Here is a 21964-nt window from a genome sequence, read left to right as displayed (position 1 = left end):
GCTGCCGTAGCTCTCAGGCTACGCAAAGCCACCGCCTTAGCGACGAGCCGTAAGGACAAGATGGGTGCGCTTACCGCTGTAGCGGGCAGCATCGAAGCTCCAAAGCGAGCTTGGAATGCAGCTGCAAGCCTTGGATTCGGCGTCGTTCGTTTGCTAGCAACGCATGCCACCAGTCCGGTTTGATGTAGGTACTTTGGGCTCGTCGTCACTCAAGTGACCCGCAGTTTGTTGCTGCCGCATAAGAGCCATGCAGGCCCCAACAGGGACAGGTCGGTAGAGCTCTTCTTTTGTCACCAGGAAGCACATTCTCGTTGTGGTCGTTCGTTCTCCTCCTCAATCTTAGTCTTCTGGCAGCTCTCAAAGCCGGCGCCATGCATCTCCTAGCCATTGCCTCCGTCTCTGCTCTCGTTGCTTTAACCTCTGCTCTCCCCGCTCCTGCGCCCGCTCCCACGTACTATTCCCCCGGCAGACAGCCGCAGTCAAACCTCAATGTCCAGCTCGGCCCGCGGCCCTACTATCTCGTCAATGACATGGACGAGGGTCCGCTGAAAGACAAGCTCGTGTCCTGCAAGGAAACCCCAAAGAAGAGCAGCCAATTCAGCATCGGGCATCGTGGAGCGCCCCTCCAGTTTCCCGAGCACAGCAACCAATCCTACCACGCGGCGGCTCGCACAGGTGCCGGCGTCATCGAGTGTGACGTGGCATTCACCTCTGACCGCGAGCTCGTGTGCCGCCACTCGCAGTGTGATCTGCACTACACGACCAACATCCTCGCCATCCCGGAGCTGGCGGCGAAGTGCACTACTCCCTTCACTCCTGCCAATGGCACCTCCCCGGCAACCGCCAATTGCTGCACCAGCGACATCACGCTCGCCGAGTTCAAGACGCTGTGCGCGAAGATGGAAGCCTTCAACCCCCAGGCTCTGAACGTGAGCCAGTACTTAGGAGGAACGCCCAGCTGGCGGACAGATCTGTACAACTACCAGTGCGCGACGCTCATGTCGCACAAAGAGAGCATCGCGCTCATCGACTCCTGGGGCCTGGACTTCACGCCCGAGCTCAAGGAGCCAAGCGTCGAGATGCCGTTCCAGGGCAACTACACCCAAGCCGACTACGCCCAGCAGCTGATCGACGAGTACAAGGAGGCCGGCATCGACCCCAGCCGCGTGTGGCCGCAGAGCTTCGTTCCGGAGGACGTCTTCTACTGGATCGAGAACGAGCCGGACTTCGGGCGGCAGGCTGTCTACCTTGACGAGCGCGTCGACACGGCGGCTGGGTACGTGGAGGCGGTTGCTAGCCTGCCTGATCTGGCGGCTCGCGGCGTCAAGATCATGGCCCCGGCCATCTTCGCGCTCCTGAACGTTTCGGCGGACGGTACCTCCATCGTGCCCTCGACCTATGCGGATGCGGCTGCGGAGGCCGGTCTGGACATCATCACATGGAGCTTGGAGCGCTCGGGACCCTATCGCATGGCGGCGGAGATGGAGAATTATTACTATGCGTCGGTGGCGCCGGTGATCAACAACGATGGCGATGTGTTCACGGTCGTCGATGTGCTGGCACAGCAGGTAGGCGTGCTTGGCATCTTTAGCGATTGGCCGGCTACGGTGACTTATTATGCGAACTGCTTCGGGTTGTGAGAGGGTAGGGAGAGGGGAGTACCATGTAAATATGTCCGTGATGAAGAGATGATAGAGACTAAATAATGTAAGAGAATATCAAATGTGACGAAGTTGCACTGCGCGCAGAGGTGCAACCACTGAAGGCATGTTGGTGCCCACAGCTGACGCGACAAACATATGTAGCATACCTAGGTGTCTTGAAACACACCAGGGCAATTAGAACCAATCAGAGATATTCCCGAACGGCTGAGTGGAAGACAGCAAAACACTCGAAGGTTAGTCACGTACTACAGGACCTTCATACCCAGCACCAGCGCCAATTAGCATGCTTCAAACGAGACGAAATTTTACATCCTGTCCATCCGACCAGTTTGTCCAAGACCTGTGCCCTGACAGACCTCCCGGAAACAATGCTCGTTGACGAAATCTCCAGATGCGTGTGAGCAATGGGGCGCTGCTGTCACGAGCTCCAAGTAGCTGCCCATCGAAAGTAAGATCCGCACAGCCTCAGGCATTCCACGTAAATCATGCGGTATAAGTCTCGGGGTTCTGCAAAGCTGGTTACGCAGCGACTGTCAGCAGAAAGATTTTCGCAGTTGGAAGAAAGACGAGGAAACAAGGATCTGTACATACCATCCAAAGTGCACAAGGTTGAATTCGCAGGAGAGATAGACCGCATCGGTGATTAGCAGCGGTAAGAAAAAGAGTTGGGCCCCCCTGAGTAGCATGATACCCACCCACGTCGAAAAGCGCCTCCTCTTCAAACCCTGAAGAGTCAGTAGGAACGAGACCCCAGTACACATGTGTACCGCAAGTTGCACGTGCTGCGGCCGTTGCTGATAGACTGTAAGGAGCATGACGCTGCTGAGAAATGTCGTTAAGACCATCTTCCACTCCAGAGACGCCAGCACTAGTCCAGCTCTTAACTCAATCATCAACCGGTCAATCCACGTCTCGTAGTACGTATCACAGAAGAGACACGTGGGATGTCGGCCGCAGTGTTTCGACCACTCGGTCAAGCAGTCCTGTCCAAAGACGTGGCCGCATCTGGTGAACTTCACCGGCAGCTCGGTCGTATAGGGTTCTTTGCAGACGTGGCATATACGGTCCTCAGCATCTTGAGGCAGCGCATCAGCATCAACGGGGACGGGTGTACGTGGAGTAAAGATACTGTAGAAGAAGGCCAGAGCGTGCATGTTGGCGCGGCGGAGGGCCATGGGAACAGGTCGGGTTGACGAAAACGCGGGTATCTTTCGCCCTGATAGTCTACGGTGGAACAACAATCTTGTATGAAGGACGCGTTTCGTTAGTGGGAGGCGTTGTAGGGTGGGACCGCTGAGATTATCGCACCGCTCAGGTGCTTCTTACGTAGTGGAAGTTCGTTTGATGTCTCGGACGAGTGTAGAAGTCAGACGGAAGATGGCTTACCGCCCCTACCTGAGACTTGGCCGTGTGAAGCAACAATACGGAAGAAAGAGGTGGTCATCTTGGCTATAAAGAAATATTACGTTTGATGAGTTCGTAGTCTCTCAGTCAAATAAGGGCGAGCACAAAGGTTGTCAGGAGCAGAGGGGAAATGTCTTTAAAAAGTCATGTTAGAAAAGGCGTGGGGAACAACAGGCTGATTGCGCCATGGAAAAAGCGTGGTGGATGAAGTGACGAAAACGATGTATTGACCCCACGCTATCGCATTGATGTGAGTGAAACGAACCGGTTGGGTCTTTGCTTGTAGATTTTGACTTGAGACTGGTGCGACCTATGTCGCATCCGCTACCACCGAAGCAGTGACATCTCAACTCCTTCATGCTGCTAATCGCTTGTAATACACCAGTTTTACCCAGCAACGACCCAACGTGATATCTCCTCCCATGCCTCTACCTCACTCTACTTCCTCATTGACGACGCCCTCCGCTTCTTGGCCTCCGCTGTGGTGGCCTTTGCCTCAGCAACGCGCTTCGCCAGAATCTGAGCATACTCGGTCTGGAGGGTCGCTGTTAGTAAGGTATCAAACAGGGGCTCAGATCCAGCCAACTTACCGCAGCATCCTTCTGAGCCTCTGTCCGGCGGCGCTTGAGTGCGATCCTGTGGCGCTTGTGCTGCAGACGCTGAGGAGTAACAAGGCGCTGGATCTTCGGTGCCTTCGTGTAGGGCTTGGCGCCCTCCTTCTTGGGCTGGACTTCACGGCGGATAACGAACTTGCGGACCTAGGGAATCACGGTACATCAGACTCGATCCAAAGGACCGGCGAAGGTGATACAGGAGAACCTACATCATCTTCCTTGCTGAGACCGAAGAAGCGGCGGATCTTGGTGGCCCGCTTGGGACCAAGACGCTTCGGGTGGACGGTGTCGGTCAGGCCGGGCAGGTCTTGCTCGCCCTGCTTGACGATGCTGAGAGCGAGGACGGCCAGGTCCATGCCGACGATGCAGCCGCGGACGGACTTCCTCTTGCGCTCGCCGGTGCGACGCGGTCGGTAGCAGGAGTGGCCTTCGGAGAGCAGCAGTCGCACACGTGTCGGGTGCATGACGCCCTGCTTCATCGGGAAGCCTTGCTTGTCGTTGCCGCCGGTGATCTTGACGATGTAGCCCTTGAACTCGTCGCCCAGGCTGTCGGCGGGCACCTCCTGGCCCATTCGGCGGTCCATGAAGACGCGGAGCTTGCGGTCATCTTCGACTTCGATCAGCTTCTGGGTGCCGTTGGCCGGGAAAGAAATGTTCAACTTCATCTTGACGGCGGGTTGTCAAGACAAACGGGTGTTGAACGGGAACTGGTCGTCGCGGTCGGTCGGCGTATCGTATGTTTCGCAGAGCTGGATTTGCTGGTGTTGATTTTCGAGCGGTGCGGTCTTGGCGGAAGGGTCCGTGGCACGGATCAACTCGACATCCGAGGCTCCTTGTTCCAACCATCTCTCTCCATCTCTCACCATCTTTGCCTACCACCTCTGGATCATTGGGCAATAGCATTGCTGCGGGCCATAGCAGGTCAAGTGAAGCCTCAATGCGAAGCCGTGCTTGTGTGGACGTAGATGCTTTTCTCCTGGTGCCATAATGGGTCATCGTTTGCCGGCGATATATTGGTGGCTAGATGCAAGCATGAGGACTTAGATTTCAGATTTTGCATGGAATTATGCTCTCTATATGCGCTCAAAGTCTCGCCAGACGACAATGGAGATTCCGTGAACATTAGAATGGGGCTCGTGAGGCTCGGCACCATCTCTCCAGCGGCAATTTCGAGAATTCCATGTTCTGCCGTAGTCGCCAAATCGAACGTTCCTCCATCGTCCTCGAACCTCTCGCTGAGCAGCGCTCCCGGTCTTCAGAGTTTGCTTCTCCTCATAAGATATCATGACCGACCCTCCAGCTGCTTCGGAAGGCCTTCCCACAACGCATCCTCGCAAGAGGCCGTGGTCGGACTGCTCCCCATTCTCGAGCTGGACATCTCGGAAAGATGCTCTCATGTTCTTGAAGATAGGTTTGCTTCTCTTGCTCGTCGCCTCTATCTCTGGTGCCAGTGTCTACTTAACTTGGAGCGGCGTGAGCTATCTCCTCAGCGGAAACTCCGTCCGTCCTAGTAAGCTATTGCACCGGCATCAACCTTCGCTGGAGTAAGTTCACCTATACTCCTCCATGAAGTCTCTTAACCATAGCTATAGCCACTTCGAAGGACATCAGGAGTGCGGCATATCCCTCGAGCAGCTGTACGCTCCGCTCTCTGGAACACCTACGGATGGATTCGCTGCTACACCGAAGATCTGCAAGAATCGTGCTGTCCTCCTTGAGGCCATGAGCGGAGGTGGCAGACACGGCTTTGACGTGCCCTACTCTCCGAAGGGCAAGTAACGTCTGCCGATGTTGAGGCCTCTTATCCCAGCGGAAACTGTCGTGCTGACCCTGTTTTTCCAGGTTGCCACTACCGCTGGTACACCACCGAGGAGATCTGCATGATCCTCGACCGCTTCGACGGCGTTGTCTTCGTCGGCGACGACATGCTCCACCACATCTACGCCGCCTTCAACATTCTCCTGCGAGAGGACTTGGCGCTCGGCGGCCTGGAACACTGGCGGATGAGCGGGGACGAACTGAAGGTGTGCAGATGCGACAACCAGTTCACGAGAGCCGCCTGCAAGGGCTTCATGGTCGGGAGCAGTGAAGGGGTCCAGAAACACAATACTGATGGTGGCCGTGGCAGTCCGTATGCCTGCAACAGTAAGTGCTCCGTGCACGCCTTGAACGCTGGGTAACTCCAACTCTCACGCAGGGACCCCCCACTTCTTCGTCCCCATCACCACCTCCCCCGCCCCCACCACCGCCCACGCAGCCCTCACCTCCCTCCTCTCCACGCACCCCACATCCTACAAGCCCATCCCCATTCTCCACGGCCTAGGCCCCAGCATCTCCTGGTCCACCGCCGCCTCCAGCATGGACGAATGGATCGCCCTCGCCGACGCCTCACGGCGCAACACGCCGATGCTGTGGATCGGGCCAACGGCCGCTGGACATCTGCTGCCGCCGGACAGGATCATGAGCCAGGGGAATAACGCGCTGTGGCATTATGCTATGCAGATGGGGAAGGAGGCAAGACAGAGGGGCGTCGAGGTGCTGGGGATGTGGAATTTGACGGTGCAGGCGAGTAGTTGGGATGGGGTGGATTATGGGGAGGGGGTTGGGGTTGTGCAGGCGATGATGGTATGGAGACGTGGTTGTGCTGTAGTTGTGGAGGGACTTGGACTGACTACTCGCGCGTGTAGATTATCAACTGGCTTTCGAGGGTGGAGTCGACGTAGGTGCACGGCGATTAACACGGCCGGGCGTGAGTATCACTTTGAATGCTGGTCGCTCGGAGTCGGAAGGGGAAAAGACGGGAAGAAGCACGGAGCACAAGCCAGCAGAAATCCTGCCTCGCATAAACATCACCGCGCCGTGCGCAGCGGCAAGTTGTAGTTCAACTTTACGTCTGCGTATCGTGCCAGCACTTGTGTAGACATGTGTCTCAGATTCCAACCGCTAAGCAACCCCCGCCAATCCCCTCGCTCCCAGCCCCAACCCAACACCAGTGCCGGCTCCAGGGCCACCCACCCCCCCAGCCCTCCGCCCCACAAACCCCCTCCTCTGCCTCCCCGTCCGTCCCCTCCCAAGCCAATTATACTTCAACTCACTCGTCAGCCTCTCCATCATCCTCTGCGCCTCATCCCCACTCTGCACGCTCGCAAGCACACTCACACACTGCAGCATGCGCCCCACCGTCTCAGTGACCTGCGCGCCGTCCATGGGCCTCGGCCGCGCGGCCGGCGGGAGCGGGTGCGAGGATAGCGCGGAGGTTGACGAGGGGGCCACGGTGCTTCGCGGGATGCTGTTGAAGCTGCCGGCGGAGGTGTTGGAGGTTGCGCGCGAGCGCGAGGCGGCGAGAATGGATGCGCCGGCTGAGGAACTGGACTGTGAGGTTGAGGGGTTGGAGGAGGAGGAGGTGGAGAGGGCGGATTGGGAGGGGAGGCTGCTGGGGTCGGAGGGGTCGGTTGCGGTGGCAGGGCGCGCCGTGGGGGCGTCGGTGCTGTCGCCCGGAGTGCCTGCGCTGATGGCTTCGAGCGAGAGGCGGGAGAAGATCGCCATCAGCGCTTCGTGCCGCGGCAGGATGACGGTGTCGCGGAAGGTGAGCAGCGTGATGCGCCGCACGTCGAGCTCCTCGCCCAGCGTCGGGATCGTTTTTTTGCCGCCCGTGCCCGTGGTGCTCTCGCTCGAGCGTGCTAGCTCGCTGTCAGGCAGAGCCGCGCCCCAGAACTCGGCCGCCTCGCGCGGGCTCATGATGGGGCCGCGCCCCTTGAACTCGAGGTCCAGCGGCAGGAAGACGGCCTGCATGAAGGGCAGGATGGTGCAGAAGACGACGATCCACATCTCGACGAGGCTGGGGACGAGGCGCTCGTCGGGGATATGGCGGAGGGTTTGGTCGAGAGACGAGAAGCCCGTTTGGAGCAGCTCGGAGAGATCCTCAATAAGCACAACGGGTGTGCGGCGTTGGATGCACCGTCTCATGTGCACGGAGACGAGGGCGTTAAAGTCTTCGATTGGGGGCCGTGGGTCTTCGCCTTCGAAGATGTTGAGGAGGCGCGCTTTGAGGAGGGGCCAGGCGTCGTCGGGGCCAATGCCTGGGAGGCCGAAGGCGGCACCGAGGTTTGCGACGCTCGCTTGCGTCAGGCTTGGATCGGGGAGGTAGGTGTAGGGGGAGTTTGTGCCGGTGGTGCCCATTGAAAGCCCCACAGCGCCGAGGCTTGCTGGGCCGGGCCAGTCGCTGCGATCAGCGTTGCTGAACGATTCGTTCCGCTGCTTTGCGGACGAGGGCTCGAGGATCTCGTTGATGCTGGATGCGTACTGGGATTGCGCGGCTGCGGCTTTCTCTTCTTTCTTCTTCTGCCGCAGCGCGCGGCCGCCGTGACGGAGGTCAAGGCCAGATACCGACTGGGCAAAGGTGGAAGAGTGGCCGGGCGAAGCGGGAGCGGCGAAGGAGTAGAGAGGCTGAGGTGCGTAGGGGTCGGTAGGCTTAGAGTTGCTGGATGCTGACGACAGAGGGAGGTTGTGGTGGTCGGATGCTCCTTGCAGCTTGTTCTTCTGCCTTGACAAGAAGTGGTGTTTGTGCTTCTCCTTCTCCTTCTGCTGCCCGTCCACGAAAGTGGTCGTCCGTTCGGTTGGTACGAGCGTAGACGTAGAAGCGTTTGCTGACGAGTAAAACGAACTTGCGCCTGACACGGTCGAGTCCACCAGACTCGGCGTTGAGGCGTTCATGGCGAGTCTGCTGGGCAGCGCACTTGTACTGTGCATGGCCATCTTGTTCGGCGACGGCATAGCAGGATTCTTCCTGTCTGCGTCTTTGTCCCTCTCCTTCGATATCCCAATGCTCTTCGGCTTGGAGAAGAGTTTCATCTTCGACTTCTCCTTGCTCTTGACCTCCTTCTCGGGCGCAGGCGACGGCGCATGCTCGGGAGGCAAACCAGGAGAGTATAATGGGCTTCGAGGGAAGGCTGCGTTCGCAGCCGTTGCGGCGGTCAGCCTCAGGCCGCCAATGAAGCCATCTTGACCCTGCTGGCTGTTCTGTTTGACAGCGAAACTTGAGTTGATCGGCGGGACAGGTGGGGGAGACGATTGCTGCCGGCGTGCTGTAGGATGTGCACCGGGGTCGGGTATCGTCTGCGAGCGCCTCCTTAGGTGCTGCGGGTTCTGGGCTTGCATGGCGGCTTGCGCAGCGATCTGGGAGGCCGTGAGGTTGTTGGACATGGTGGAGGAGTTGGACTGGGACGCTCCGGGAAGGGAGGGCTCGAAGAAGCCTTGCGAGTGCTGGCGGGCCCTGTGGCCGATCCGGGAGGACGTGGAGGAGTCGGTAGCAGGCGAGTGGGTCCTCGATGGGTGTTCGTTCAAGGCGCGCGCAAGGGCGCCGCCGGAGGGTCGGCTTGCATTCTGCAGATTTGTAGTAGTACTACCATTCGGATTCCTGACTTCGGGCTGCTGCGGCGGTCTCTTCACGGATAGAGCAGTGATCTGGGAGCTGTCGGAGGAATCGCTGGAGAGGGAGGATTTGCGGCGGCGGTTTGCGGGAGCATCTCTTGGGTGAGCATCTGCTGCAAAGGTGACGGGAGAGCGCAGGGCGCCGCGGGCAGGAGAGGAGTCCATTCGCTGTGCAATATAAGCGTGTCCGAAGTGTGGGGGGGATTTGAGCAAAGCTGACTGGGGGGAGCTAACTTTATCAGACACTGTCAGACTACCTAGGTATATAACGAATGAAGCTACTCGTATCCCATGTCCACAGGCCTGGTCCCGTAGCGTCGATGACAGCCCTCAAGGTTCTCCGCAATCCGCAGGGCTGAGCCGCCATCCCCACCTCTCCCCTGCCGATCTCACATGTCACCTTGACACCACTACCCATTCTGTCCTCCGCATTGCCGTAGTCACCAGCGCCCTAAGGTCAAACAACACCATGTCCCACTCCCTCACAGCAACCTACGCCGCCCCCTCCACCCCCTCCACCCCCTCCAAATCCTTCGCCCACGCCCTCCCACCCTGTCCCTCCGCCCCCTCGACCTCCGAGAAAACAGCCTACCTCTCTGCCCTCCGCCAGTCAGTTGTCGCCCTGCAGGCTGAAGTCAACGAGTTCCTGACCGCGAAGATGGAGGAGGAGAAGGCGGGCGCAAGCACCGCTGGTGGGGAATTGCATGGGGGTGCGCTGAGCGGGGGGAGGGATCGGGATGCGGAGGAGGAGGAGGAGGACGGATATGGGGAGGAGAAGGTGGAGGAATAGTTGCCAGCAAGGGGGTTTCGAGAAGGTATAGAAGCGCTTCCGTGTGCAAGGGAGTGGCTCGAACAGGGCATGGATGTCATCACCCCGTGCCCGCGCTGCACCCAGAAGGCTATCTATGCAAGGTGGATTGAGGGCTGTGGCACGCCGGCGGCGGAGAACCAGACTACCAGCTTGATCCACCCGGAGAGTGAAGTGGAAGTGATGTTCGAGACTAGGGCGCGTGGAGCGAGCGCCATGAGTGGCTATATGAGGTTCTCGAGGCGAAAAAATAAAAGCTCAATGACCAAAAACTTGGCAGACATCACTGTGGCAGTCGCACTACGCGCGGCCGAGCCATCTCTAGCGATCATGTTCCCTCATCTCCACCCCGACCCGCCCTTCGCCTGCCCAGCCCGTCCAAAACACCCATAATGCACAACCTCATTGTCCGGATAGACCCTAATAGCAGACGCGCCAAACCGCTTATGACAAACCGCGCAATGTCTGTCCTCGCCAACCACGACCCTCCTATTTCTTCCCCCCTTCCTCCCCAGCCCCATCCTGCCCTCGCCCTCCCCTAGCAACAGCGCCGCATCCACATTCACCTTTTCCACGCCCGCCAGCCCCTTGACGATGCGCTCCTGATTCATCACGCTATTTGCGCTACGTATACGGCCCCTGAAATACGACTCTAATTCCTTCACCGGCAAAGACGGCGGAATAAGATCAAGGGTGCTGCTCGCCGGTAGCCTTGCACCATGCCGGCTCAGCAGGTCGAGCGCAGGCGGCCAATTAGGCTTGTGCGGGGGTGGAGGGGACAGGTAGAGCGAGAGGAGGGTGTGATAGATGGTGTGCTGTTCTGCGTTCTCCGCGTCCGCGGAGTAAGGCTTCTGGGCGCCGCCGCTGCTGCCCTCGGAGGACAGGTAGACCTGGTTGCAGTAGTCTTCGGCTTTGTCGTAGGCGGCCATTTGGAAGACGTAGATCTGGAGCGCTTGTTTGTGCTGGCCCATGTTGGAGAGGACGATGGCGCGGGATTCGTAGAAGGAGGGATCTATATGTGTGTGTGAGCGGTGATGCTGCGAACAAAAGAGGATTCGAACTATGGGGATTGGGAAGGAGAGAACACCGCTCACCGTCGCTCGGCAGCTGCCTGAAAGCTCTCGCCCGGTTGTACTGCGCGCTGCTCTCAAGGAAGTTATTCAACCGCTCCAGCCACTGCTTCCTCTCGTCATCGCTTTCGAAGGCTCCCCCGTTTTCGTCCCTGAGCCTCTCCAGATACATGTCTATCAGACGCTGGTGGTATTCCGACTTCTGATCATTCAGCTCGTTGATGATATGCTCCAAGTATCTGACCGCAAGCTTCGGATCGATTTGTTCCAGGAAATGAAGCACCTTGTCCCGCGGCAGAGTCTCTGCGTTCTCCGTGTCTGCAAGGAAGACTTCCATTCCTAGCTTCGGATCCGTCCGCAGCGGCCACTCGGCAAACTCCAAGATGAGGTCGATCATCTCTGGCGGTAGCTGTTGCAGGTATGCGACTGTCCTTTGTGGACCACGAAGAACGGGGCTGACCTCCTCTCTCGCTTCGTTCTTGCCAAACTTCTCGAGCAGCTCCAGCGCCTCCCGATGCAGTTTCTTACCGTGCAGGAAGTCGATGAGCTCGTTATATCTACCGCTCTCGTACAGCTTCTCCTCGACGACGTGAGGGTCGCAGAAGTTGTCAAGCCGGAAAAGAGAACCTGCTAGGCTTGGGCTAGCTAGCATGTACGCGCGGAAGAGTGTTGTGTCGACCATGACTGCGACTTCGAACAGCTTCTTCTGCCAGTCAATGTCTTCGGCGTTTTCTGGTAGGATGATTAGATGGTGGAAAGGAGGCTTCAGATCATGACCGCTCTCATCCGGTGGTGGCAAAGGCTCTTTGAGAGTGCCGTCCGTGTTGATAAGTTTCAGCAGGCGGGCATGTGCTTGCACAAGGAAGACCCGCAGCTCGTTCACTGCTACCAGCAAATCTCTACCTTCTGCAAATCCGTCAGCGAACAGCTCTAATGAAGGTGAACATGTACTAACCTAAGGGCTTGTCTGTCGGAACCGTCTCAGTAATCTTGGCTCTTACGCTGGCAGCGTCGTCGAATCTGAGAGACCGGACGGACGCCATATCGGAGTCCACCCGCCTGAGATCTCCCTTGAGCCTGCCAAATAGCAATCGATTAGGCGTACTCGCCGAAGGTTTGCTATCCGCTACGCTGGAGCCGCCTGCGGGCTCTTCGTTATCGCCGTCGATTTCATCCTCCTTCTCTTCAATAGTCGACAGATCGCCGGCGACCACCCTTGGATACAGAGAAATGACCCTCTGCGGGGGGGCCTCCGCCTCTGAGAAGAGGTCTATTGCCTCCCGATACTTGCGCTGCTCAAACAAACCGTGCGCCTTTCGCATCTTAGTCTCGCGCAGCCGGCCCACCTTGTCCTTCAGTAGCGTATCCTCAAGCATATTAAGCAGACTGATAGCCTCATCGTAACGCTTGCTGGATACAAGCGCATCAATCTGAGCCTCGTATTCCAGAGCACCCATCCGCCAGATGCACCTATCGCTTGCCACTAAAAAGCCCTTCCCAGCATGCGCAAGACTGATGTACGGTTGCGGCACATGCAGGAGCGTCGCGTTTGGCAACGATATCGCCTGCAGCAGAGAAAGCGTATCCGGGTTTCGCACCTCCAGCGCCCCTCGGGACGGTGGTGACAACGCCAGCAGATACGGATATGAATACCCCACAGCCTCCGGAGCTGCAATCCACGGCACCTGTTTCTTATCCAACGGATTCCCATCCGTATCGATGAACAGCGTGTTAACATCTTTCGCCAACAGCATCTGGCCCTCCGATAATCTCGTAGCCATCGGCTTCGGCACCCAGCTGCCCATGCCCATATACCCCATTCCCGAGCTATTGACCGCGCCGAACCTCGTCCCTGTCTGCCCCGCCGCAGCCTCACCCGCAGAAACAGGCTTATTGACGTCGGTAATCTTCTGGGTCTCAATATCCACAAGCACGTATCCCGGATCCATACCCGCCACAATCTTCGTCCCCGTCGCCCACGTCAAGCTCTTCACAGTCGCCATAAGACTGACCTCCTTGACCTCAGTGCCCAGCTCCATGTCCGTCCAGCTCCACTGGATGATCTTCCGCTTGACCGCGACGGCCAGCCGGCTCACGAGACTCTGGATCCCCGTCTCGGCGTCCGTGACCACGTCGCTGGTGACAGCGAAGCATGTCGCACCTCGGGTGCGCTCGAGGCGCTCGGCCAGCGCGTAGGTTTCTTGGTCGTGGATTGAGACGTAGGAGTCGGAGAGCGAGACGAGGATGTTGGCTTCTTTTATGCGGGCGAGCTGCTGGATTGGACGGCGGGAGAACTTCTCTTCCTCGCGGAGGAGGTCGACGGCGCGGGGTTTGGGTTGCGGAGTTGGGTTGCCGTTGGAGGTGGTGCCATTTTGGGAGGGTTCGGTGATGGTCTCGTTCACGCGGTAGATGCGGAGGGTGCCGGTGTTGAGGCCGACGAGGAGTCTGTCACCTGGGGCAAATATAAGCTTTCTCTGTTGTGTTGGAGAGCAATGGATCGCCTTTACCATATGCCAGCACCGACTCAATCTTGGACTTGTCGCGCTGCTTGAGCTCGACAATTGGCCGAGCGGTAAAGGCGGACAGCATCCTCGCGGCGTGCTCCAAACTTGCAAAAGCTGTGTAGGTGGGTTATCGGACCATTCTCGAGCGCTGTCTAAGACTACGAGTGGCCATTGCGCACATCGCGCGAACTCTGAAGCTGCTGTCGACCAGCTCGGCCTTGTGACGATGATGCGGCCGGAGCTTCCCAGTCGAAACACCGAGCACCGGCGACGTCCTAGGGGTTGCGAGTACTCACTACCCCCATAACCATCAGCTATCCAGGCAGCACATGCTTCAGTGAGTTATTGAGGCAGGCAAACCAGAGATGTTAGTAGTCAGATACGTTCACAGGGACTGTTGTGGGAGCAGATGTCGAGGGAGAGTGGTTCCATTTATGTACGTTGAGACCCCCAGGCACTATTGCCAAAGTTGGAAGCCTCATCATCCCACGACTTTATTTACAAATGAGCGTCTTGCGCATAGTCGCGCCCTGTGCTAGCAGACTCCGCCACTGAATCCGTATCTTCTCAATAAGAAAGTCCTGGACCAGCTTGTTTCAAAAGTCCATCAACAACGCGCTTCCACCTCCGCCGAAACGAAAGCTTCAGCAACAACCCATAAACCTCAATCCAAAAAGCCCCGCAAAAGGCGGGGTCAGCAGGTCGCAAAGCGCAATACCCAACATACAAAACACGCCCGCATCAGCTAACGCAACGCAACTCTCTCATCCTCCAGCTCAAACGCACAACTCTGCGAAAATGTGCGGAGGGAGGTTTCGACGCTCGTTATCGGTCAGCCTGCCACAGCCTCGGGTCCGAAGATACAGCCAGTGAAGGGCAGGCGAATGAGCGACCAGTTCCCGTATGTCCGGCTCATGCACAGCGCTACGTCCACCGTTCGCGCGACATCGCGTCCTGCGTCACCTCTACGAAGTCCTCGCGGCCGACGGGCAAGCCACGGAAGGCGGGGAGGACGGCGCAGAGGGAGGGAGGAGGGGATGAAGGGCAGCGGAGAGTGCTGGAGAGGAGCAGGAGGGACGGGACTCGCGGAAAAACATACTGAAGATAGAACTCGCCAGCATTCCACGTCATCAGAGATAGCCAAGGAGAGACATGAGCTCATAGTGGAAAACTCGACATTATGGATCAAATGCTACCGTTGACTATGGTTCTGAGAGGGAATGGGGTATCTTGAACGCCGCACAGGATGCAAAGCGGCACAACGCAAAACAAAAAACCAAGAAAAATAAGAGGTCTCCTAAGATTCCTCCCGTGAACACCAGTTTACCGGAGAGGAGGTGAATCCGTCATCCGGTGTGTATTCTCACTCCCAAGGAGCAATGCTACAAAACTTGTAAGAGGATAGAAAGACCTCAGTGACCAAGGTACGTAACCTGAGCGTTTACGACTCATCGGCAGATCCGACCAAGCCTCCGCGTCCCCGACGACTCAGCCCATCAACTCTGCAGAAAGAGGGAAGGTCAAGGAGGACTGATGATTGAACATCAGCGGCGCTGGTCGGCAAATGGATTCGCGGATTTCCCGTCTATCGGTGTCGTTCCCCCAAGGTTTCCATAACTGCTAGCCCGCGCGTGTGTCGGACGCTGAACGGAAGTCCCGACGCTACGCGCGCCGACTTCACCGACCTTTTCGTCGTTCGAGCCAGGTTGTGTTGCATCTTGTGGGCCGAAGACGGGGAAAGGTCGAGGGGTGATTGTGTACGGCGCAGCCTTGTTGACCGGAAGCGGGGTGTCGTATTCGTACGGAGGAGCAGTTTCGTCTCCGCGGTACAGCTGGAAATCGTGGTTCCGAGCTTGTCGGTCGTCGGTGGCAGGGTCGATAGTGTGAGCTTGACCGCCCTCTGCGCGGGTCTTGTCATGACCGTAAAAGAGCGCGCCAGAACGGGCGATGCCAATCAACAAAATGAAGAACCAAATGAGGATGATGCAGGTCGAGATGAGTGCCTCTTCGGCAATGGCGTTCGAGAGTTTTCGGATCAGGGATTGGACTGCCTCTGTAATCTCGTCCTTGGCCTTGGTACCTGGGTTGGCTAGGAAGGAATCAGTGGACGAGTCGTTGGCGATTGAGGCAGCAGCGCCGATCGAGAAGGTATCAGCAGGCATCAACGGAAAATTGACATGAGCATTTTCGTGCACCCATGTGAGACCCTGCTGAATGCCTTGCATTTTAAGCTCAACGAGGCACTTGAAGATACCCTTGACAGGCTCTTCTAGCGGAGTGCCACCGAAAGCCTTCTCCAGCACCGTAGTGATGTTGCCAACAACTGCATTGAGTGTGTCGTTGACAGCGGTGGTGCTAGTCTCAACCCAGCCAAAGACCTTATCGTTTATCTCGAGGTTCGTGTTGGTGATGGCAGTGTTGGTTCCGTTCGCCCAGCTTGTCGAAGCGTTGTTCAATGCAAACACGACCTTTTCCGCAAAAGCGCCCACTTGATTCGAAAGGCCCGGCACCTCCTTCTCGATAGACTTGAGAAGGATGTATTGGCAAAGGCAAGCGAACAGCCCTGCGACTCCCAGTGACAGTACGAAAAGGGCTGGCGTAGACGTGGCGTACGCGACAGCCCACCTAACCAGAGTTTGGTGGCGAGTGGACCTGAAGCGGTTGGCGATCTTGATACCGATGGTAGATGAGTACGGCCTGGAGGAGATGTAAACGACATCCATAGGATCGAATGCGTTCTTGCTGATCAGCTGTGCGCGTTGTTGCATGAGGCGCCAGCGCTTGATCTCTCGCCAAGCCATCGGGATACAGACCAGGATAGCAAGAGTTACGACAACGCCTATGAAGACCTTCCGGGCCACCTGTTCGATGTCGACGAGGCCGTCGAAGAAATCGTTGATGCCGTTGCTCTCTGAGCAGAAGTTGAGCTGTTCCTTTTGAGGTACCGGGAAAGCGGATCTGTCAAACTCGTACGTATCCATTGTCTCGTTAATCAGTTTCCTGATCTCGTTGAATGGCAGTCGGATTACGCCCTCCGCGAAGTTCTTGACTTCTTCGAAGGTCGGTACGGAGTTGTTGAGCTTCTCGAGATCGTCCTGGAGGCCCGACGGCAGTTGGAGGTTTCGGAGAACATCGATCTGTTTGCCGAAGTCGACAGTAGGCTTGTCTTGCTTGTTTCCTGGAAAACTCGTGAAAAGTCCCAAGACGCTGTTGATCTTGTCTTGGAGGCCGCCGGCGACATCAGCGATGTCGTCACCAACGCCATCCAGCGTCTTGTTCAGGAAGTTGGAAACTTCTTCGACGAGTTCAAGAGCCACGTGTAAGCTGCCCCTAACTGCGAGGGTGATGAGGCAGAGGTAGGTGTTGGTGAGCATGCCAATGATGAAAATTACGATCTCGCCGACGCCTTGGACTGCCATGTCGAGCATGGACATGAGCCCGTTGACTGCTTTCTCAACGCCGCTGGCAGTGATCTCATTAACGCCCTGTGACATGTAATGAGGCATAGATGCCATGGCGCTGCCCATGCTTTCGACGCTTGTGCATGCCGAAAGTGCCTGCTTGCGGGCGGAATCCAGGTTGTCGTCAAGGCTCTGAACGGCGATTAGGGTACGAACGAGTACGAGGAAGAGGAGAATGGTCCAGCGATTGATCCATATCTGCGAGAGTCTAGCTCGAAGGCCGAGGTATGGTGTGAGGTATGGCGCTTGGTTTGGTGTAGGTCGTGGCGCGTCCTGCGCGGTGTAGTAGTTTCGCATCTCGTGGTCGCCAGCGGAGAGAGATGGAGGTATGGCCGGAAAGGCGTGGTGTTGGTTCTCTGCGGAAGACATGGGGACAGTATCCAGCACGAAACGTCTGGGTCTATCACGAGGGTAGAATTAGTTCTGTGCCAGCCAGCGGCAGATAACGTAGATGTGAAAGCAGAATGTTGTGATAGTAGATGCGAGCTTGAGTCACGAGCTGAGGAAGTTGGAGGCGGCAAAAATCATAGAGGCACAAAGAAGAAAAGGAAGGCAGAATTAGTCTATGAGTGAATGCAAGACAATGACGGCAAACAACAATGAGATTGACTTGACAAAAGAGATGCGTGACAGAACAGGGTGGGGCACAGCGGGTTTTGTGAATTGAATCATGGACAATAGAGCTAACAATGGAAATAAGCCACAACAACAGACGACGTACCAGAAGACTCGCAGAACCCATGACGCGACCTCCGTTCATTGCATGAAACAAGAGTATCGCCCGGCTCAGACGTTTCAATGCCGTCCAGTCGTCCATGTCTCTATTTTGAGAGTTGAGGCTCTTGGGTCGCGCGGCTTAAAAGATAGCCGCCCTCGGAGAACAGGAGAACGCTTCGCGGCCAGTCGTTCCTTGGTCCAGCGGCCGGTCTGCCGGGGACCAAAACAACGTGCAAGTAAGGAGGCCAAGGCGTTTCGCAATCGACAGGCTCGTCTGCGGTATCGCGAGTCCATCTGCTCATCTTGCCTGCCTTGTGCTCCTCTGCTTGCGACCGTGGAGCGGCAGCACTCGGACACGCAGCGGCAACGCGGCGCTCCCACCAGCCAAAGCCGATGAGGTCGCCGTGAATCAGCGCGTCCGAGTGCTGCCGCCGAAAGAATTGTCAGTCGCGAGGGAGCAACACCTGGAGGCCAGGTAGCCACCCAGAGGTTGCCCGTTTTTGCAGACATTCGGACTGCACCAGCGTTATGTAGTCCAGGCGGCTTCTAGTGGCAGACAGCCCCGGATGGTGGCGCTTTTAGGGCAATTTCCTGCTTCCCTGATCTCGGCTTCAACGTCATCTCTTGAGCACTCACTCTGTACACGAGCACATGCGAAAGGTATCTCCGCAGAGAGCAATATTTTCTGTATGACTATTTGATAATAGAGCGCTTCCTATATGCTGCGATATCTTCCCGAGTACCCGTCCATCCGATGCTGATGGTTGTGCCTTCTTGCTTCGAATTGAGCTTCGAGTTGAGCTGAGCTGAGCTGAGCTGAGCTTCGCGCACACGTGCAGCTCGGCGCCTCGCGGAACTTGCCTCCATGTCCGAGCCGACGAATCTAACACCACTCCTGGTGCACGACGCAATCCATCTCAACTGCTTTCCCCCTTCAAAGCCTCTCTTCCAGAACACTGGCACTTTTTGGTTTTCAACTTGATGCTCTGCCTGGACTGGATGCTTTAGCTCTCCGGCACCCGCCTCTCGCCCATCCGCTGCAACATAGAATATTACGTGCAATATAGCTTCCACGACGAGACTGCTAGAGGCTTCCTTGGATCTTGTCACAGTGTTGCATCCATCTCGTTTTCGTTTCCATGCAGCCATCAATTGAGGGTGCTACGTCTTGAATCACTTCATCTTTGTCTTTCATCGCAGCAAAGTCTCGGTGCTCTTGATTCATTCGTCTTCTTGCGGTTCCCTACAGCTGATCGGCTGATGGATCTCATTGTCCTCAACAATGACTCTCTTCTAGTGCACACCTTGGAGGTAGAGCAGCTCTGCTGGCTGTGGCGCTTTGTTCCGAGTCTGACAGATATCTTCCTTTAGCAGGCTCATGTGTCGCTACTGAGCTGTTATGAATGCTGGTTAAGGAATCTAAGCATGATGGCCGAGTGAGCTCAGTGGTGCGGAGCAGCATGAGTAAGGGAAACACACGCAAACAGCGTTTTCGAGTCATAGTTATTGAACCAGTCCATCCATCAATGCATCGTTCGGTCCTCTGATCTAGTTTTCGTCTTCGTTCCGTTGCGTGCCGTCTTTGTGAAATCGATTGTACTTTTTGTCTTCTCTTGCATGAGTGATCCTCAGCTATCCATAGGCTACAAGAGGCAGGCCGTAATAAGTGCCAGAAGTGTCGCGCAAAACTTCACGGGCTGTTTTCTGCACCTTGGCGTCTAAAAGGATTGCTCCAGGCGAGACCTTCATTGCCCATGTGCTGATTTGAGGACGGATTAAACGCGCTTCTTCCACGAACGGTGAACAGGAGACGCGACGCTTGACCCCTTGGCAAAGATCTATGCTATGTAACACGCGTGACTTTCAGCATTTCCGACGTCAACTGCCCAGTAGGCCAACTTTTGTGACCTCACCGCCACCGCAGAGGCTGATCACCACGAATTGACAGTCGTGATCCCTCACGTCAGCACACCTTCCAATCTCTTACCGCCGTTACCGCGTCTGGACCTTCACCATGTTGCCGTCACAACATAAGCAACTTCAAGATATTACGATCCACCGGCACCGTACTCCTTCAGCTACACGTTGATTGCACGGCTCCGGCTAAGACCTCTCTCAGCTCGCTCAGATCAGGCAAACATCGGCCCCCTGTGCCGTAGGTTCCGTGATTAGGCCGCTCAATAGCTCCCGTGATGGCTACTGCTTGTCGGTAGGACAATAGCAGCCTATTCGTATCCGGCTGCTGGGCACCTTCAACCTTTGCGAACAGCAACCCCTCGCACATCAATAGCATCAACAGCAGCCACAAGCTTCGTGAACATATTGTTCACTTCGAGCCTCAAGTAGTTACAAGAGCTACCGATGCTCATTCAGACTTAGCGCCACATCATCACACCCAACGGAGGCTCACCTCGGCGGTCACGCTCGATCCGGCTTAGTCGTTCGTTGCTGCAGCTCGAAGCCAGCGGTGATTATTCTTCCTTCTTTTACAAAGAAGCGGTCACCAATCTGTTCACCTTATCATCCACTCTATCAAAGAGCACCTGTGGCAGGCGAGCACAACCCGCAGTCGGCAGATCCACAGGCGGCTGAGCACATCATAAAGCACCTTACTGTCTGTGCTGTGCTAAAGACCCGCTCCGAGAATACCACAAGCATAAGTACGTACAGTCCTTCAGAGCCTCAGCGGTATGCATCTGTTGGGAGGAGCCATCTTCAAGAGCAGTGTGAAGTTTGAGGGAAAGCTGGACTCCGGCGGTGAAGGTACGCTTCTTCGTTTCTTTGACCCCCCGACCATTTACTTACCGACTACACACGCTGCCCGATCTTCACGTTCTGGAGCTTTCCGAAGACTTTGTAGGCGCAGCGGATAGTTAATCGCGAGCATCCTACGGATCTTATGAGGGTCCCCTTTTCCCATAGTTCAGCTCGTCGCTCATTCACTCTGGGCTCCTGGCCCGATCCGTCGGGAATCACTAACTTGTTTGTGATTCACAGTTTCACAAAGCATCTGGGATCTTCATTTACCTATCGCCGCACGCCACAAGTAGACTTCCAGTTTCTACACTAAACAGGGAACGAACCAAGGGGGGCGCTATCGAGAATTGCAGCTCCCGCAAGTAGCTACCAACCGGCCAAGAAGTTCACTGCGTGCCATCGGAGCGCACAACGGAGGCCATCAGTCAATGGCATACAGCTCATCCAGGACATGGATATCCCATGGCGCACGCGAAGCCGAGAGATTCGATGCATTTCAGACTGCTGCGCGCCGCGACCATTTTAAGAATAGCAGTCCCTTCATCCCCAAGGATATCGTTACGTGGGTGACGCACAGAAAGGAAATGCAGGACGCCTACGTCAGGCGCGAGAGAAGATTGATTGAGTTCATCGAGCAAGAACGACAAGCACGCCAAACCCAGCCGCCGGCACGCCCAGCTCTAAACGGCAAGCTCCTTTCCGGATGCCAAGGGGCCGTGTTATCCCACTACACGATATGGTGCAAGAACTGGGATGTTCCATGGAGGGTTTATGCGCTGTGGCCGGGCTACAAGGAGAGGCAGTGGGAAGGAGACGATCGCAACCACACAAATGTTGGACGCTACCTTCCCTTGCCTCGTCTACCTGGCAATCCAACAGTCACATTCAGCCATATTCCTGCGATCGAGCACTTCCCTTTTGATGAAGTGCGCAGGATACCTACCATGGAGGATATCTTTCTGCCGGTAGATGAGATCGAGGATGAAGTGGTGCCGGATCTACTCAACAAGGACCTCCTCGAGGAGCTTGACTCCCACGACATATTCTAATGTCTCCTCCGTCGATGCGACTTGCGAGCGGATCGGCTCTCAACCCCCCAGCAACAGTGATGGGAGAATGGTGCGTCGGAGGACTTTAGGAGGGAGTTGGACAACTCGATCTCGGTGCAAAATGGTTTCCTCTGTACTTCTCACCTTCAGTCCCCTTCTTTGAAGTGATTTGCAATCTTCCCACACATCTTGCACATGTTTTTCTGCACCACTTGCACATACCCTCCACCAATGCGTTCACGGGTTCCTTTTAGCGGCTGCGTGGATTTCTTCTGCCTTTCACAAGAATACAGGGGCGGCACTGTATGTCACTTCCCAGGCAAGTGACGGCGCTATGCAAGTACAGGATCAAGTCAGGCCATGGCTCACCACGGTGTTTTGATTTTACTCCAGATCGTTTTACGGGCAGGACATCTAGCGGCATCTCTGGGCATTTCACTGGCGTTGGGCTAGGACTTAAATTTGAATCACATTCTGCTGGCATGC

The 21964-nt window shown here is 56.4% G+C and overlaps 8 protein-coding genes across 8 annotated transcripts; 4 read left to right on the top strand and 4 right to left on the bottom strand.

Moving 5' to 3' along the window:
* Nucleotides 1-371: 371 nt before the first annotated feature.
* Nucleotides 372-1640, top strand: W97_07007 (glycerophosphoryl diester phosphodiesterase; the record flags this gene model as incomplete). Its single annotated transcript, XM_007784880.1, has 1 exon — nt 372-1640. The coding sequence occupies one exon, from the start codon at nt 372-374 to the stop codon at nt 1638-1640; it is 1269 nt and encodes a 422-aa protein (XP_007783070.1).
* Nucleotides 1641-3506: 1866 nt separating this feature from the next.
* W97_07006 (40S ribosomal protein S6-B) lies at nt 3507-4347 on the bottom strand (the record flags this gene model as incomplete). The annotated part of the gene is made up of 3 exons (XM_007784879.1): nt 3507-3602; nt 3659-3826; nt 3892-4347. The coding sequence occupies 3 exons, from the start codon at nt 4345-4347 to the stop codon at nt 3507-3509; spliced, it is 720 nt and encodes a 239-aa protein (XP_007783069.1).
* Nucleotides 4348-5248: 901 nt separating this feature from the next.
* On the top strand, nt 5249-6405 carry W97_07005 (uncharacterized protein; the record flags this gene model as incomplete). The annotated part of the gene is made up of 4 exons (XM_007784878.1): nt 5249-5414; nt 5525-5827; nt 5880-6307; nt 6370-6405. The coding sequence occupies 4 exons, from the start codon at nt 5249-5251 to the stop codon at nt 6403-6405; spliced, it is 933 nt and encodes a 310-aa protein (XP_007783068.1).
* A 220-nt stretch (nt 6406-6625) lies between these two features.
* On the bottom strand, nt 6626-9277 carry W97_07004 (uncharacterized protein; the record flags this gene model as incomplete). The annotated part of the gene is made up of 1 exon (XM_007784877.1): nt 6626-9277. One exon carries the CDS (start codon nt 9275-9277, stop codon nt 6626-6628), a length of 2652 nt encoding a protein of 883 aa, XP_007783067.1.
* Nucleotides 9278-9581: 304 nt separating this feature from the next.
* W97_07003 (uncharacterized protein) lies at nt 9582-9902 on the top strand (the record flags this gene model as incomplete). Its single annotated transcript, XM_007784876.1, has 1 exon — nt 9582-9902. The coding sequence occupies one exon, from the start codon at nt 9582-9584 to the stop codon at nt 9900-9902; it is 321 nt and encodes a 106-aa protein (XP_007783066.1).
* A 356-nt stretch (nt 9903-10258) lies between these two features.
* W97_07002 (uncharacterized protein) lies at nt 10259-13579 on the bottom strand (the record flags this gene model as incomplete). Its single annotated transcript, XM_007784875.1, has 4 exons — nt 10259-10932; nt 11015-11918; nt 11992-13442; nt 13498-13579. The coding sequence occupies 4 exons, from the start codon at nt 13577-13579 to the stop codon at nt 10259-10261; spliced, it is 3111 nt and encodes a 1036-aa protein (XP_007783065.1).
* A 1459-nt stretch (nt 13580-15038) lies between these two features.
* On the bottom strand, nt 15039-17324 carry W97_07001 (uncharacterized protein; the record flags this gene model as incomplete). Its single annotated transcript, XM_007784874.1, has 1 exon — nt 15039-17324. The coding sequence occupies one exon, from the start codon at nt 17322-17324 to the stop codon at nt 15039-15041; it is 2286 nt and encodes a 761-aa protein (XP_007783064.1).
* Nucleotides 17325-20857: 3533 nt separating this feature from the next.
* On the top strand, nt 20858-21478 carry W97_07000 (uncharacterized protein; the record flags this gene model as incomplete). The annotated part of the gene is made up of 1 exon (XM_007784873.1): nt 20858-21478. One exon carries the CDS (start codon nt 20858-20860, stop codon nt 21476-21478), a length of 621 nt encoding a protein of 206 aa, XP_007783063.1.
* Between the last annotated feature and the right edge of the window lie 486 nt (nt 21479-21964).

This window comes from Coniosporium apollinis (assembly GCF_000281105.1).
Source record: "Coniosporium apollinis CBS 100218 chromosome Unknown supercont1.37, whole genome shotgun sequence".
Classification (NCBI taxonomy): domain Eukaryota; kingdom Fungi; phylum Ascomycota; class Dothideomycetes; genus Coniosporium; species Coniosporium apollinis.
Note: the sequence above shows the minus strand (reverse complement) of the source record. Positions and strands in the feature narration are given on the sequence as shown.